At 45.3% G+C, this 18233-nt stretch overlaps 1 protein-coding gene across 6 annotated transcripts in view; it reads right to left on the reverse strand.

Moving 5' to 3' along the window:
* Positions 1-5862: 5862 nt before the first annotated feature.
* The window catches only part of LOC141152699 (farnesyl pyrophosphate synthase-like), a 49240-nt gene continuing 36869 nt past the window's right edge, over positions 5863-18233 (reverse strand). For 3 of the 6 annotated variants that reach the window (XM_073637276.1, XM_073637280.1, XM_073637277.1), the window contains 10 exons: positions 11485-12231; positions 9386-9532; positions 9166-9306; positions 9010-9090; positions 8813-8935; positions 8394-8482; positions 8252-8324; positions 8103-8180; positions 7898-8032; positions 5863-7641 (listed from right to left, as the gene is read on the reverse strand). In XM_073637276.1, coding sequence (XP_073493377.1) covers positions 7441-7641; positions 7898-8032; positions 8103-8180; positions 8252-8324; positions 8394-8482; positions 8813-8935; positions 9010-9090; positions 9166-9306; positions 9386-9532; positions 11485-12231 — 1815 coding nt within the window. In that variant the 3' untranslated portion in view covers positions 5863-7440. Of the gene's footprint in view, positions 7642-7897; positions 8033-8102; positions 8181-8251; positions 8325-8393; positions 8483-8812; positions 8936-9009; positions 9091-9165; positions 9307-9385; positions 9533-11484; positions 12263-18233 lie in introns of all 6 variants that reach the window. The other 3 variants (XM_073637282.1, XM_073637279.1, XM_073637281.1) reach the window with 1 other exon arrangement.

Genomic DNA, 18233 nt, shown 5'->3' on the forward strand with positions numbered 1-18233 from the left:
CAAACACTGAAGTCCAGCACAGCCAGAAGGGCGGAGCTGGAATATAAAGGCAGATGGTCACGTGACCGCAAAACACAAGATAGCATAAACAAACAGGAGGGTTCTAACAGCTAAAACAGCACAAAATGATATCCCTTCCATTAAAGACGTTAACGGTTCCCAGGTCCATACTTCCTCTGGAATTGCTAAAGTATTCCAGTCCAATTATTCTAAGCTCTATAATCTTAATGCAACAAATTGAAATCATATCCCAGCTGATGCTTTCTCCTCTCCTTTCAATAAATTGACCAGGGAGGTCCTTGAGGGTTTGGAGTCTCTCTTCACTCCTCAGGAACTTTCATTGATAATAAATGATCTCCCAAGAAATAAAAGCCCGGGCCCTGATGGCCTCACCACCAAATGCTAAAACATTCCCCTCCCAGCTAATCCTCTTGATGCTTCAGGGTTTCAATCATATCTCAGACACATCCTCCTTCCCATCACAAACCACCTCTGCAGATATCCCCAAACCTGGAAAAAAAACCTCTTTTGTGTGACAGCTATCGGCCAATCACACTATTAAATGTGGATATAAAGTTATGTGCCAAATTAATTGCGAACAGACTAAACCCACTCCTTCCAAAACATATTCATCCGGACCAGTTGGCTTCGTTCCAGGAAGGGAGGCCCGAGATAATACTCTCAAAACCCCAGATATCATCAGTTATGCCACTTCACAGAAATCTCCACTTATGATTCTATTGTTAGACGATGAAAAGGCCTTTGACAGGATCTCTTGGCCTTCCATTGAGCGGACTTTACACCTCATAGGTCTAAGCCCAGTATTGAAAACTATTAGCCTTACATAAGTCCCCATCCGCAAGAATTAAAATGAACAGATCCCTCTCTGACCAGTTTTCAATCCGTAATGGTACACGCCAAGATTCCCCTTTATCGCCATTACGATATATTTTGGTCATGGAGAGTTTGAGTGCTCTTCAGAATAACTCTAACATTCGAGGGGTCATCATTGGAGATCATGAATACGCATTCGCGGATGATCTTTTGGTTTATCGCTCTAATCCCCACATATCTCTTCCTTCTCTGGTGGCGGAGTTAAATGGATTTAGGAACTGATCAAATTTTTAAATTAACACAGATAAGTCCGAAGCGCTCAACATATCATTATCCCCTCAGACAATCCAATCCCTGAAGCGCAATTTTCCCTTTAGATGGCGTACCGATAACTCAACCACCTATCTGGGAGTTTGCATGCCTTCTGACCTCACCAAACTATTTCATTTGAATTTTCATCCATTTTTGACCAGATTGGAGAGAGAGTGTTGATGACTTCATGGAACCGTGACAAGTTCTCATGGTTTGGTAGGATCAACATTATAAAAATGACAGTCCTTCCTAGGCTGTTGTACTTTTTTCAGACCATTCCAATCTTTATTCCCTCTGCCTTCTGGAAAAAAAATTCAACGTGTATTTAGCTGCTTTGTGTGGTCCTCGGGTCGCCCTAGGATTAAGTTTAACTTATTATGTAGATCTAAAGACACAGGTGGCACTGGTTTACCTTATTGCCGTAAATATTTTTTAGCGGCTGCTTACGCACGAGTCTTGGATTTGGTTCAGGGATCGACCTCCAAGTGTTGGGTCACTATTGCCCAGAACTCCTGTCCCCTTTCCATTCCTGCCCTCCCCTGGATCTAGTCTCATATCCCCCGTCATAGGGACGTCTCACTTTCCTTTAGTACATGCCATACGTTCAAAATTCTACACATGTCCCACCAGCAAAGTCCCATGATTGATCTATCTGGTCCGCTCTCCCCCATCACAGATAAACCTGGATTCCCTCCAGATAATTCCTCTAGTTTATTTTTAAATAGTTAAAAAAAGAAGCCCCTGCGCTTTTTCCAGATTGCTCCTCAGGGTCGACTTCTACCCCTCACATCCATTCTCCATTGTTATGGAGACCCTCTTTGGTTTAAGGAGAACTTTGGTTTAGACAGCAAAGGGTCTTCACATTGCCAGTGAGATTCAAATTAAGATACTTCATCGATGAAGGGAGAGAGACAGAATACATGTGACATTCATTGTCAGCAAGTAGAGTCTTCTGGTGTGGCAACATAGACTCACCAATTTATTAGCTAGACGAAAAGCGGAACTTCATTGTTACATACAACTGAACAGACAACTGAAATAGCTTATCAGTAACAAACACATTTCCCTTTGCCCAACGTAAAAACTTTCTCAGACTTCACAGGAAACCGGTATCTTAGGTCAGCCATTTCACAATGTATGTCTTAAAACACTCAAGCAGAGGCCTCCTGGAATAGATTGTTTTATCTAAATTAATAATGATATCTAGGTATTAAAAATTGACCATAACACCATGGAACCCCTTCCACACTGCGTCATAGCTTTCAATAAATCCAACTGCAACACTTCTTTCGATCAATACCCGACAGGTCAAAAATGAGAAGATCCCTTTCTACATTTGAAAAGATGTGTATCTTCTCAACAACGGTGAAACATGCAATCTCAATTTTATATAAATTACTTTCTTCTTCAGACCTAGAGTCTCATTCCCACTTTTGTGGGAGTCAAAACTACAACAAAAACTCTCTAGTGACCAGTGGCTTAGGTGTTTTCCTTTCACATACGTCGCTTATTGCAACTAAAGCCCAAGAGGCAAATTGTAAGATTGTCTCATGGTGATATCGGGTACTATCGGTTCTACGCAAGTGGTTCCCAAACACCTCTAACTTATGTTGGCGCTGTGGGGTTTGCGAGGGTACTCTGGTCCACATCTCGTGGTCCTGTGGGGCTCGGGAAGCTTTCTGGAGGGATGTCCTCAGAGTAATTCAGGAGGTGACTGGCATAGCTATTTCTAACAAACCACAAGCTACTTTTCTATTCATGTTCTCCATGTCTGGATCTAATTTTGAAAAATCCCTCCTGAATCTGCTCCAGACAGCAAAAACAATTATCCCACGACACTGGAAGTCCACTGAAACTCCGTCTCTTGAGGAGTGATTTGCAGAAATTGCAAGAATCCACCACATGGAATTATTAATTACACATACTCAGGAAGAGAGGAATAAAATATCCAGCAAGTGGTTCCACTGGGACTCCTTTTTGGTTCCACTGGGACTCCTTTTTGGTATCTCCCTTATATAGATCCATTGGAAACCAGTACTCTTAATATATCCCTATTCAAAATCCTTACATCTTATTATTATAACTTCCTTGCAAAGCCGGCTTTTCACTGGTGGCCCCTAGCATTTTGTTTCTTTGTAGGTCTTCTACCCTTTTTTTCTTTCCTTTTTATTTAGGTTATTCTACGCTTTCTTGTTATGTGAAAAAGAGAACAAGAGTATAACTGGCATATGAAAACAATTTTATTAATAATTAGAATAACATTCACAAATCTTTAAATAACATCTGTGGTAGATCGGCTCACTCGGCTATGCATTGAGGTATAAACGGAACACTGTCTCTTTAAATTTTCAGTTGGTTTATTGAGCAGCATAAACCAATGTAAAGTTCATGAAAAATAAACACAGCCCATCCGGCCTAATGGCAAACAAAATAATAAAAGAGTCCAGCAAAGTCCTTTCACCGGCCGGGGTCCGAACACTCCGGGTTAGCAAAAACCACATGGTTCAGGATTAGCAGGAACAAACACACTCTCCTCCCTCTGGAGCTGGCCTCCAGATACTGACCACACCTGAGTGTCAAGGCTGGCTATTTAAAGCCCAGAAACGCCCCTGATTGGAGAGATATGGTGAATGACCTCCCACCCTTCACAATAGTCATTCACAAAAAAACACCAGATAAAGCTCCAAGACCGCATAGCGAAATGTACGTTGAGGCAATTTTTACCACCATCCCTTTTACTACTTCTATCTGCAGCACTCCAGGACCCTCTCTCTTTGGCCTGGCTTGGGTAAGACTTCAGGGGCATATGGTTTGACTCCCTATTTCACTTGGATGTATTCTTATACTTTGGTGTCTAGCATGTGACCCGTGTTTACATTCCATATGCACTGATTGCCATTGTGGTTTACAAAATTTCGGGTCTATGTGTCCTGTTGACCTGCAGACCCTGGTCTTTTCACTTCCTTTGTCTATATTTATGATGTTATTTAAAGATTTGTGAATGTTATTCTAATTATTAATAAAATTGTTTTCATACGCCAGTTATACTCTTGTTCTCTCATGTCTTTTGAGTTGGTGTTTCTATGTGTAGGGGCCCAGCCTACTTAGGACTGGGCATCTGGCACCTTCAGGTGTTATGTATTGGGCTGTTTCTTTTTCATTGCTTTCTTGTTATGTGTGGTCTGCTTTAGGCCGTCCTTCAGGTTATTTTCAACCCTTAAAATACTTTCTTCTTGATGATTTATTCGGATACATGGTATAAGAGTTTTAATGTTTATCACGCAAATTGCCTCTTCGGAGAAAAAGAGGACTTGTACTCTATAGCGCCACCTATTGGAAGCAGCAATCCTACATGTCACTATCAACCCTTTAACGAGTTGTGCAATATGACTTAGGATAAAAGCCAAATCAGAATCTCAATTTGCAGACACTGTGTTTCGGGCCTTTGGCCCTCGTCAGTGCAAAGTATGAGAACTGATTTGGCTAGGTGAGAGGCTCTGGCCTGAGGTCTAAGGGGTAGCGTTTCTCCTTATGGAGAGCAACACACCAGCTCTGGCACGTCAAGGTAAGGAGGCTTATTCTCTACTCCTAGTGATTATTACAGTTCATTTGCCTGTAATGTGGTGTGCTTGTAGCATCGGCGTCTCTGCCCCCTGACAGGCAGAGACGCCGTCCCCCTTCCTGCCGCGCTTCTGGCCACGGTCTTCCGGCCCTCCTGCTGCTGCCGGCGCGCGCAGCTTCCCGAGCACTGTGCTTAGGGCGCGCGCACTCCCTCCCTCGTAAAGGGGCCGCGCACGCCGTCCTAAGGAGTCCCCGGCCAACGGCCGGAGGACCTCTCATATAAAAAGCACCTCCTCCAAAATGGAGGTGCCCGTGCAAGGTTGTAGCTCTGTGTTCTAAACTCTGCTTCAGCCCTCAGGTCCCGCTGTTAGTCTGACTACCAGTCCAGTCCGCCAGCCTGACTACCAGTCCAGTCCGCCAGCCAGGTACACTCTCCAGCCCGACGGTCTGCCTACGGTCCAAACCCGCCAGTCTGTCTATGGGCCAGGCTTGCCTGCCTACCCAGAGAAAGTACCAGTTACCTGCTGTGCCTACCAGCCAGCCTACCTGGAGGCTCCTGCCAGTTACCCGTGGTGTCTGCCAGTCCGTCTTCCCGGATCACCCGTCAGCCTGCCTGCCGTGCTCATCTGCTGTATCGGTCAGTCCCTGCCTTCTGACCCGTGGGAGTCACCTGCTTTAAACAAGGACTGGTCCAGAGTAGCACCTGGTCCCTCTGCTCGGTCCTTCCCTGGTTCACGGAGTCGATTGAGCCGCCGTGCGACCTTGGTCAGTCCGAGTTGATACCTAGTTACACCCCTCTGGTCCCTCCTTGCACCGCAGCACAGAGGTTCCACCACCCGGATCCGTAACAGTGCTCTTGTTTACTATGTTCTGATGTTACCTTCTTTATTATCTGTTAAAAAATACCCTTCTTTCTAATAGTTTTTCTTTTTCTAATTCAAAGTTTAACAGTGAGCATATGGTATATACACCTCCGGATGCCAACACATGGAATATGTTTATATACCCCCTATAAGATCATGGCTAACTCCACAATAACCCCAGACTACTCGCTGCCACCACAAGTCGTTTTTTTATATAAAATACAGGCTGACTGGACGCCTGACAGGTAGCGTATGGTGTTGAGGCAAGATTACAGAACAAAAGGAACAGAACTATTACATTTTATGTTTAATCCAAAGGGAGGCAGTGTTAATGAAAAATATACAAAAATTTTGCAAAGAGGACATATACAGTTACAGAAAATAAAAGGGATTAAAAAGATAACTTCTTACGCCACTCGCAGAGACGAGTCAACTTAGCCGAAGGAGAGCGCTTCGTTTGGGGCCGTTCAATATACGGGATTCATGCATACAGGAATCAAGATCATAATTCGGCTTGATCTTTTATCAACCCGTGTCCCACCCATCTCACTCCCCGTGACGACCTCACGTGGACCGGGTTGTGAGCGATCCTCAGCCCTTCAGGATTTTATGAAATCCCAACTTATGCGATAACTCCTTACCGAATGATCGTAGAAGTTTGAGATTGATGCCATATTTTCCAATGGGATTTTATCTTTCCTTAAATGGTAAACATGACATAGCTGTTGTCAGTTATCTGGTCACTGTGGATGAGTGGCTCATTAGCAGGGGTTACAGTTAGGAAAAATGATGCGTCTTCTTCCCCTAAGCCCCTGTGCTGAAAATGTATGTTTAATTAATATCGGATTTATACAAATTTCGATATTCAATATTTCTTTTCGGAGACATTATGTCAGGACTCGACCCCAGCAGCTCTTCCCTCTGAGGTATTCTGCTCTCTGGACAGTTTCTGGCTAAACTAGATTCTAGTACCTGTATTGTTCCTGAGCGGCTCCACCCTGTGTGCTCCTGATTGGCTTAATCCTGTGAGTTACTGATTGCACACCCTATTTACACCTGGCCTGCACCTCCTCCTTGTGAGATTATTAAGCTCCCCGCCTTTAGTCAAGCTATCCCTTCTGCTGCTTCTTACAAAGATTATACTGCTTTCCTGTGTACAGATTCCTGGTTTCCCTGACTACACTTCCTACCGGGGCTGCCCCTATTGGTTGCAATATCACTACTCCAAACCAGGTCAGTTCCTAACACATTAAGTCTGAGTGAAGCTGTGCTGATGAAAGGAATGTGTATGCAGGATGACAATAGCTCTTTCTTATGGGTGTGAGGTATCTGCTTCAATCCTCTGGAAACTTAAAAGGCCTTTTCCTGTCTTAACTATTTGTCCAATCTGTAAATCTTTGTCCATACACAATGGACATCCTCCTCAGTATGCCAGGGTCTATTGTAAATCTCAGTTTTTCTTACAAAAGACATCTTCTTTCACTTGGTTTTAAAAGGACTCCATGCAATTTAACAAAGATGGTTCACATCTCTTTGTCTATTGTAAAATCCTGCATCTAAGAGTGTCAACTAAATTGCCTTACTGGAAATCTGTGTGATAAGAAAAAAGAGGGAGGGGGGGATGTGAGTGACTTCAGAGATTTTTAATATTTTCTATGACAATGGTCTTCTGTGACGTGGGTCCTTAGGACAGAGAACTGTTCCAAACCTCCCAAAATACCAATATTTTACACTGATAGAGACCTGCCCCCAGGCAATGAGAAAGGGCACAGCCCCTCCCCCGATGTCAGCCATCAGTCATGGAAGAGGGCGTCCTACTGGGACCAGCAGCAGAAACCCTTCTGGTGTGGGTTATATACAGTTTGTGGCTTCACTTCTGCCTTTTGTAGATTTTACGTGCCAGCCCCAGGAAAATCTCTTTGGACAGACCATTGGCATGCTGAGAGATGAGGGTCTGCAGTCGCTGGTAACTGTCCTCCTCGTGCTGCATGTAGACCCCCGAGAGGTCCAGCTCCTCATACAACTGCTTCACCTGCTGCACCTTCTCTGTGTCATCCTGCCCATAGTTCTCCTGTTAAGAAAAGCAAGGGTTAATGGACGGGACGATGGCGTGAAGCCCACCAGGCTACCGGCCCTGATAACTGGTGGGGTGTCATGCAGTGTACGGCGGAGGTGACGGCTACTCTCTGGTGGGGTGTCATGCAGTGTACGGCGGAGGTGACGGCTACTTTCTGGTGGGGTGTCATGCAGTGTACGGCGGAGGTGACGGCTACTCTCTGGTAAGGTGTGATATAGTGAACAGCAGGGTTGCCTGCGCCCCTCTTTACCTGGAGGACATCCCGCTGTTCGGGCGTCACTCTCTTCAGCGCCTCCACCACCAGCCAGCCGCACTTGTTGTCCTGGATGTCGGTCCCGATCTTCCCTGTGATGCTGGGGTCCCCGTAACAGTCCAGATAATCGTCCTGACCACACACAGGGACATTACTACATATGAATATTGGGGTCACCGCACCCCACCATCACCTGCCTCACCTGGATCTGGAAAAACTCGCCCATTTCCAGCAGGATAGTTTTGGCGTTCTGGTGATCGTCCTCGCTGTCTATTCCGGCCTGCGAGAAGAGAAGACGGGTAACTTCTCACTGCCCCATCCCCCGCCGGTACATCAGCCCCATAGACTCACCATATACATGGCGGCAGCCACCGGCAGGTAGAAGGAGTAGAAGGCCGTCTTGTACTTCACAATGGACTTATACCTAGAACGCAGACGGGTGTGAGACGCTGAAGTCTGTAGCAACTGCGCAGGAATACAGGGCGTCCCTCACCTACTCTCTGTGTACCGATCCAGATCAACCTTTCCCGGCTGAGCCGTGATCAGGTCCAGCGCCTGCCCCAGCTCCGTCTGATAGGAGGTCTGCGAGCAGAAGATCGAGTGAGTGCCAGGCACAGTGCCCCTCTTCCCACAGTTACGTACACCCAGGCACAGCGCCCCCCCTCCCCGTTCAGTGCTACATACATCCAGGCACAGCACCTCCTCCCCGCACAGTGGTATGTATAGCCTGCCCCAGCTAAGTCTGATAGGTCTGCGAGCAGAAGAGCAAGTGAGTGCCAAGCACAACGCCCTCCTCCCCACACAGTGGTACGTACGCCAAGGCACAGTGCCCCCCACCACACACAGCGGAACGTGGCGCCAGGTTCATTGCCTCCCAAGATCTGGGGGTGACGAGTAGAAGTCCCTTCTCACCTCCAGGAAAAGCTCCAGCAGGCTGAGGTAATATGGCTGCCGTCGGCAGTGCTTCTTCAGGACGCGGTATATGGAGGCCTCCAGTAGGAAGGAATCATTGACGGCGCCCAGTCCGATGCCAGCCTACAGGAGGAGGAGAAGTATGATCAGCATACCCATCGTGTAACAGCATATCCCCCTCCTCTATAACCACCTACCCTCCTGTACCAGCATGGCTGCCCGCGACGGGTCACAGAGTTATCCATAATGTCATCAGCAACCAGGAAGAAAGCCTGGAGCTAAAAGAGAAGAGACGATGAGGAGGGAGAGGTCCGGGAGTCACAGGACAGGAGCCGCAGGGTGGGCACACCTACCAGCTCCACACACCAGCCCACCGCCAGTGCCCTCTGGATGTTCTCGTCCTTCTGCAGTTCGGGACCCACTAGCTCCAAATACGAGGCCAAGACGGTCATCCCACGATTACACTTCCCCCCGGCAGCGTTATACTCCAGTACCTGAAAAATAAACCTCCACGTAAGACACAGAAGGACCATGGCAAGACGTCTCCACCCAACAACGAATCACCAATCTCACCTGCCGCAAGCGCAACACCGCATCGCCAATCTCAGGGTGACCCCAATCTTCCGCAGTCAGATCCTGCACAATCTGGTCAAAGAAGCCGCAGAACTCCTGGCGCTCATCAGAAGTGAAAGTCCCAGTCATGGAGCTCATAGTCCAGTCCTGCGGGGAAAGAGAATGCTAGAGCAGGAGCCGACCACCCGAGGCCAAATCTACTGAGCAAGAGGAGACCACCCTGAGGCCAGATCATCTACTGAGCAAGAGGAGACCACCCTCCTAAGACCTCTACATCTACGTATAATACCTTTTCATCTACAACCTCGACATATAATACTTCTATACACCTCCTACAAGTAATACCGCTATATCTACACCCCCAACATATAATGCCTCTATATACCTACATGTAATACCGCTATATACACCCCCCAACATATAATCCCTCTACATCCGCAACCCCACATACAGTACAGACCAAAAGTTTGGACACACCTTCTCATTTAAAGATTTTTCATGACTATGAAAATTGTACATTCACACTGAAGGCATCAAAACTATGAATTAACACATGTGGAATTATATACTTAACAAAAAAGTGTGAAACAGCTGAAAATATGTCTTATATTCTAGGTTCTTCACAGTAGCCACCTTTTGCTTTGATGACGGCTTTGCACACTCTTGGCATTCTCTTGATGAGCTTCACGAGGTAGTCACCGGAAATGGTTTTCACTTCACAGGTGTGCCCTGTCAGGTTTAATAAGTGGGATTTCTTGCCTTATAAATGGGGTTGGGACCATCAGTTGTGTTGTGCAGAAGTCTGGTGGATACACAGCTGATAGTCCTACTGAATAGACTGTTAGAATTTGTATTATGGCAAGAAAAAAAGCAGCTAAGTAAAGAAAAACGAGTGGCCATCATTACTTTAAGAAATGAAGGTCAGTCAGTGCGAAAAATTGGGAAAACTTTGACAGTGTCCCCAAGTTCAGTTGCAAAAACCATCAAGCACTAAGCTACAAAGAAACTGGCTCACATGAGGACCGCCCCAGGAAAGGAAGACCAAGAGTCACCTCTGCTTCTGAGGATAAGTTTATCCGAGTCACCAGCCTCAGAAATCACAGGATAACCGCAGCTCAGATTAGAGACCAGGTCAATGCCATACAGAGTTCTAGCAGCAGACACATCTCTACAACAACTGTTAAGAGGAGACTTTGTGCAGCAGGCCTTCATGGTAAAATAGCTGCTAGGAAACCACTGCTAAGGACAGGCAACAAGCAGAAGAGACTTGTTTGGGCTAAAGAACACAAGGAATGGACATTAGACCAGTGGAAATCTGTGCTTTGGTCTGGTGAGTCCAAATTTGAGATCTTTGGTTCCAACCACCGTGTTTGTGCGACGCAGCAAAGGTGAACAGATGGACTCTACGTGCCTGGTTCCCACCGTGAAGCATGGAGGAGGAGGTGTGATGGTGTGGGGGTGCTTTACTGGTGACACTGTTGGGGATTTATTCAAAATTGAAGGCATACTGAACCCGCATGGCTACCACAGCATCTTGCAGTGGCATGCTATTCCATCCGATTTGCGTTTAGTTGGACCATCATTTATTTTTCACCAGGACAATGACCCCAAACACACCTCCAGGCTGTGTAAGGGCTATTTGACCAAGAAAGAGTGATGGGGGGCTACGCCAGATGACCTGGCCTCCACAGTCACCAGACCTGAACCCAATCGAGATGGTTTGGGGTGAGCTGGACCGCAGAGTGAAGGCAAAAGGGCCAACAAGTGCTAAACATCTCTGGGAACTCCTTCAAGATTGTTGGAAGACCATTTCCGGTGACTACCTCTTGAAGCTCATCAAGAGAATGCCAAGAGTGTGCAAAGCAGTCATCAAAACAAAAGGTGGCTACTTTGAAGACCCTAGAATATAAGACATATTTTCAGTTGTTTCACACTTTTTTGTTAAGTATATAATTCCACATGTGGTAATTCATAGTTTTGATGCCTTCAGTGTGAATGTACAATTTTCAAAGTCATGAAAATACAGAAAAATCTTTAAATGAGAAGGTGTGTCCAAACTTTTGGTCTGTACTGTATAACGTCTCCATAACTGCAGATACCTCTTGTTTTTCTGAATAGTCGACTTGTTTGGACTTGTTCTCATGTCGAAGGCTTGGCTTTTTGGCTGCAATTCTTCCTCTTTTGGACAGAATTCTCCGAACAGTAGATGGGTGTATCTGGATCCCGCTGGTGGCTGCCAGTTCTGAGCTGATGGCACTGCTCGACGTCTTCTGATTTAGAAGAGGAGTAAGCATAGTATGATATGCAGGGCCTTTTGGACTTGAAACATGGTGTTTATTATGGCATCCAAATAGTTCTATTTTGGTCTCATTTGACCAGACTATATTCTTCCAGGATTTCACAGGCTTGTCTAAATTTTGTTGTACAAACTGTGCACGCGCTTGAACATGCTTTTTTTTTAGCAATGGAGTCTTGAGTGGTGAGTGTGCATACAGGCCGTGGAGACTGAGTGCATTACTAATCGTTTTCTTGGAAACAATTGTACCTGCTGATTCCAGGTCTTTCTGTAGCTCACCACAGGTGGTCCTTGGCTCCTGGACAACTTTTCTGATAATGTTTTTCACTCCTTTGTCTGAAATCTTGCGGGGAGCACCTGGTCGTGGCCGGTTCATGGTTAAATGATGTTCTTTCCACTTCCGGATTATGGCTCCAACAGTGCTCACCGAAACCTTCAGTAGTTTAGAAATTTTTCTGTAGCCAATGCCATCAGTATGTTTTGCAACAATAAGGTTGCGAAGGTCTTGAGACAGCTCACTGGTTTTACCCATCTTGAGAGGTTTCTTTGCCTGTGTGGATTGGATGGGTTGTTACCGACATCTGGGGAGAATTTCATGTCAAAAGCACCTTTAGATATAGATTTACTTACAAAACTGATTACGTGTTCAATACTTATTTCACCTGCTAAATGTAGAGTAATGGATATTTTTATATAAAAATTGTACATGTGTGTAATGTAGGACTGTGTGTAATACAGTTTCTACTGTATATGTATAGTGTAGCTTGTCATAAAGAAAATTAAAATCCATGCAGATATGAGAGGAAGAGCATATACTCTACAAGCGCCTCCACATGACAATCTGTGCAGCTGACCCCATGCTTTGGAATCAAGTAATTAAGGAAACTCCTAATGGCTAACAGATATGAGCCCCTGCACCAGGCATGTGGAGAAGCAGATTTACAACAAAGATAAGAATTAAAAGAAATGTAAAGATCTTTTGTCTGCTTACTAGAAATTAAGAAGGGAGGTTTATATGACCTGCGTCGATCTAATAGAAAAGTCATATTTTTGGAAACGTGATGAAGTGGCGAATGCAAAGCTTGGTTTCACGTCGCTTGGCAATGTCCAGAATCCCTTCAATTGAATACGGACCTGATAGACGAGGCTATACCTGTCATATTTGTGGTCTATGCAATAGTAAAATCATTTAAAAAAAAATATGACCGCAATGGTTAGCGCCTGCGACCCTCAGGAGAGAAGATATTGTGAATGTTGGGAATCTTATAATTTTCGAAAACTGAATCTACATCCCTTGACCAGCCCTGTTATAAGCCATCAAGGGGAGGTGTGTGGGTGTAACTCAGGAGCTAATAAAAAGCAGAACCGGAGTCTGGATCAATTGTTAGTGCCGGGAGGTGCAGCTAACTTTAGTTCTGTTCATTTTCTTTCTGAAGTGACATCCTCCATAAATCTGAAGCCATTGCAGTGATGTGAGGTTTAGTTATTTTCTTGTATCTTTTTATTTTATGTAATTGTATATACTGTATTGTTTTGTCCCTTTTGTAAAATCTTTTGTATATTTTTTTTATAAACACTGCCTATCTTTCAGGATTAAATATAAAATGTAATAGTTCTGTAAACCGCACCCCTGAAGCCATATACGCTATCTGTACTGTGTTCAATCGACCTGTAAACAGTTGGTGGTGGCAGCTAATTAGTTTTGTGATTGCGGAGCTGGTAGTGATCGTACCAGGGGTATATACCTATATTCCATGCATTGGAATCGAAGTGTATATACTATACGCTCATTGTTAGTTCCCCAATAACCGGCCTAGAAGTGCTAACAGCCGTAGCCTCCTCCGTTAATCGTTGGTCAATTGCGTAATTTTCCTGACAAAAGGAGGCAGCAGAGGGCTTTTCGTGATAAAAAGGTAACAGCGTGATGGGTTCACCGTGATCACCACCCCCCTCACCCTCCCGGCTGTGATCTTTGACATAGCTCTACACTGTACACGTGTGTAATGTAGGGCTGTGTGTAATATATATTCTGTATATGTATAGTGTAGCTCTATACTGTACATGTGTGTAATATATATAATATACGTATAGTGTAGCTACACTGTACATGTGTGAGTAATGTAGGGCTGTGTGTGTAATATATACTGTACAGTCCAGCTCATTGTTATTGGCACCCATAAAGTAAGTACATAATGTGGAATATGTAAGGCAGCGCTAGTCATCATACTGGGGGATACTCACTGCACCGGGTCAATTAATGCACACATGCAATGTCTTTCCGGAATTTCACAGTGTAGCAGTTTATTATTTATCATAAACCGCTTATCACACATATAATGTCCACGAGCCTTTCCAGTGGCAGCTATGCCCACTTGGCTCCAGTTACAGCCTTCAGCAAAGTAACTATAACAATGTCCATATAACGTACCGCTTTTACCTTTTGACGGGTCTTAACGGTTTCAGACTTATTTTGCCACCACTGTGGCTTTTAGGCTTCCCAGGTGGGGGTCTACAGCCCTCGTACCTTCGAAGGCTACTGGTATGTTTTCACACTTAACATCTAGCCTCTGCTTTTCAGGACTCTTGTCTTTCAAGCCTCTGCCCTCCAAGGCCACTGGCATCGCTTTACACAGCTAAGGATCCAGCCTCGACCTTTCAGGCTTCACACTAATGGTGTCCCACACGGGAACAGGCCTCACGCCTTACACACCCCTGTCTCAAAACTACCAGGGTTTATATATCTTCCAATGCATACAGGACCTGTGCTGATGTCACAGTCATGTGACCAGTCACCTGAGGGGGAGGTACATGGTCGGTCAAAACACACCCTGGACCATTACAGTAATGCCAAGCAAGCCGCTGCATTACAAATATCTCTGAATAAAATGTTATCTGAAAAAAAATTATCAAGTGAAACAGTTTTTTTGTACAGAGACTTGTGTTAAATACAAAAGAGCAAATGATTTAAAACAAAAAACAATTGGAGGGAAAAATAGAAAAAGCTAAAGCTTGCGATGTCCCTGGTACTGGCACCCTTTACATTAATTTAGTATGGAAACACATTTTATCTCGCCTGTGGTAAATCACAAAAGATTCACCTATGATTAATTGTCAGTGCCCATGTGACATGAATTAGCCAATGAATGATGACTTCAGTGTTTTAAAAAGCCACATGGTAGGCCCTGTTCCTTTGTCACAATGGCGCAGACAAAGGAGAATTCTGAGGACAGCAGAACTGCTATTATTAGCAAACACAAGACTTCCAAAGGGTTTAAGGCCATCTCCAAAGAACTTGGTGTCATGAATTCCAACCCACACTGAGGGACGACACCGGGGAGATCACGCAATATGTCGCCGTTGCCGTCACTCTGTCAGTCTTTCGTCCGGGGTTCCGAGCACGCGATCCAGACTACTCGCTCCGTGGATATCGGCAAGCGACCACTGAGCGAATGGCGCCACACTTCGGGGATTCCAAAGCCTGGAATTCGTGTTTAACGACCTCCGTATGGTCACTGTCAGCTTCACGATAGCCCAATTATTAATATTCGCTGCCACCACTGGATGAGTTTGAAATATAATACAGGCCTGGTCGGGCGCCTGCGTTTTTGTAGCGTATATGGCTTCGGGGGAGGGAACGATTACAGAGCAAAAGAAACAGAACTACCGTGTTTCCCCGAAAGTAAGGCCCCCCCGAAAGTAAGGCAGGGTGGGGGGTTTCGGGGGGGTCCGCCAATGTAGGGCACCCCTCGATTGTAAGGCAGGGTAGCGGGGGGGGGGCGGGGAATGTAAGGCTGATTGGCCGATCAGCCTGTTCGTCACAGGCTCCCTAGTCCCTGCTGGCCACCAGCTCGAGCTGTGATTGGCCAGTCAGCCGGCTCGCAGCTGATTGGCCGAATCAGCTGCGACGTCACCGCCTACAGGCTCGCTCCGATTGGTCCAGCTTCCCCGGCATCCGAATCGTCAGCCCGGCACCGCAGAGGAGATCGAAACAGAAGGAAAGTAACGGTAAGTTCCGAAACTCTCTCTCTCTGTGTGTGTGTGTGTGTGTGTGTGTGTGTGTGTGTGTGTGTGTGTGTGTGTGTGTGTGTGTGTGTGTGTGTGTGTGTGTGCCGTATGGGGCTGTATGTGTCAGTGTGTGTACGGTACCGGTACGATACCGTGTTTCCTCGAAAGTAAGACCCCCCCGAAAGTAAGGCAGGGTGGGGGGTTTCGGGGGGGGGGGGGGGGGGGTCCGCCAATGTAGGGCACCCCCCAAAAGGCAGGGTGGGACTTTTGGGGGTAAAATTAATGTAAGACAGGGCCTTACTTTCGGGGAAACACGGTATTAAATTTTGTTTAATCCAAAAGGGAGGCAGTGTTTAGGAAAAAATATATACAAGGATGTTACAAAGGAGACATTAAAATACATAGGCAGTTACATAAAATAAACAGGGTAAAAAGATGATAACTTACACTATATGATCGTGGAGACGATTCAATATAGGTGGAGGAGGGGCTCCCCAGTTGGATTATGCTGTTATTGAGCAGGACCCGTTGCATATAATCCTTATACCCCCCGGCAATGAGTCCTCCTGTCTTCTCCATAGATTTTCTTATACCTAAGGGGAGATCTGGCCACACACCCCTTGTGGTGACATCGTGTGGGCCGGTCTCCAGCCTGTACATTTTTATTAAAAAAACTAACTTCTGCAATAATCATCGCTCGTTGATCGCAGAAGCTTGCAAACTACACCATTTTTTCCTTTATGATTTTATCTTTATTTAGAGACCACACATCACATTGCTGCAGTCGGCTACTCTGGTGTTTTTGCGCTACAGCTCCCTAATTTTGCCTACAGCCCTGGAAAACTACCTATACATTCCTGGGCTGATTTGGTCACTAAACATATGGGTCCCGTTACTGTCGGACATATGGAACTCATAATATTTCATAGTTGATATTTGAGTCAGCGCGTCTGCAAATTTCCCTTTGAGGCTCGGGAAGCAGCCTCACGGTTACACGCAAATTAGTGCAAGCCTGCGTTTTAATTTCCTCCTGCGTCTTTCAGAGAGAAGATGCTTGCTTCCTAACAAAGTTATAACACTCTTTGGCTGGCATTGTTTGCATAAGCCATTTCCCAGGCGTGTGTTAATTGGGGCTTTTGTGCTGAGGAAAATGGGACAGCTTGGTGCTGACAAGTGGTGATAATTTGCAGTAAGACACTGTATAATTGTCATCCCTGGACAAACACTACAGGAGAGGGCATGGGAGAGGGGGCTAATATTCTGTTAATATGTCCCTGACATTAATATGTGCCTGACACTTGGATACCAAGTTTCAACAGTGTGCAATGTTATTAAGAAGTTTGCCAAGCATGGAACCATCAAGAACCTCCCTGGACGTGGGGAAAAGAGGAAAATTGACAAGGGATGTCTTCAAAGGTTGGTGCGAATGGTGGAAAAAACACCATCTGAAACATCCAAAGACCTGAAAGCCAAACTAGAATAGTTTGGGGTCATGGTTTCCACAAGTACCATATGCCACACACTAAACCAAGCAGAGCTTATTGGGCAAAGGCCTAGGAAGAAACTATTGCTGAAGAAAAGACAAAGGAAAGACTGATCTTTGCCAAAGAGTACCTTGACTGACCACAATCCTTCTGGGAAAATGTTCTGTGGACAGATGAAACAATAGAGCTTTTTGGCAATGGAAAGTGTCAGTACGACACCGGCAGGATCATACAATATCCCACTGCTGCCAACAATTTGTCAGGGATTCGGCACACACACGATCCTGATTACTCACTACGTAGCTATCGGCAAGCGAGCAGTGAGCGTATGGCGTACACACCTCCGAATTCCAGAACATGGAATACGTGTACATGCCCCCGTACGATCACTGCCAGCTTCACGATAATCCAATTAAGAGTATTCGCTGCCACCACCAATCAGTTTTAAAATATTTAAATACAGGCCTGATTGGACGCCTGCTTTCTAGTAGAGTGTATGGCTTTCGGGGGAGGAACGATTACAGAGCTGAAGAAACCAGACTATTAAATTTTATATTTAATCCAAAAGGGAGGCAGTGTTTATAAAAATAAATAAAAAATACAAAAGATTTTAAAAGGGGGACAAAACTATACAGCATATACAGTTACACAAAATAAAAAGGGATTAACAGAAGAAACTTACTAGACCAATCGCAGAGACTATTCAGTTTAGCTGGAGGAAGGTACTCCAATCCTGGCCGTTATGGAACGGGACCCCGGTTACAAATATTTATCGCCCGGCATGAGTATAGATCAATATTCGGCTTGATCTTTTATGGCGAAGAGGGGCCCTGTCCACACTCTCCCCTGTGATAACCTCACGTGGGTTGGTCTCCACCCTTCATGGTTTTATTAAATCTAATTACTGCAATAACTTCTCGCAGAAGTTAGCAAGTGATGCCATTTTTTTTTTTTATTGTGAATTTACCTTTCTTCAGAGACCAGACATGACCTGGCTACTGTCCGTTATTTTTGTACTTTTGCATTATAGCTCACCGGGAGGGCTCACAGATATGGAAAAATA

The sequence above is a fragment of the Phyllobates terribilis genome, unplaced genomic scaffold (assembly GCF_046119375.1).
Source record: "Phyllobates terribilis strain yellow unplaced genomic scaffold, ASM4611937v1 Scaffold_6__1_contigs__length_29720123, whole genome shotgun sequence".
NCBI lineage: Eukaryota > Metazoa > Chordata > Amphibia > Anura > Dendrobatidae > Phyllobates > Phyllobates terribilis.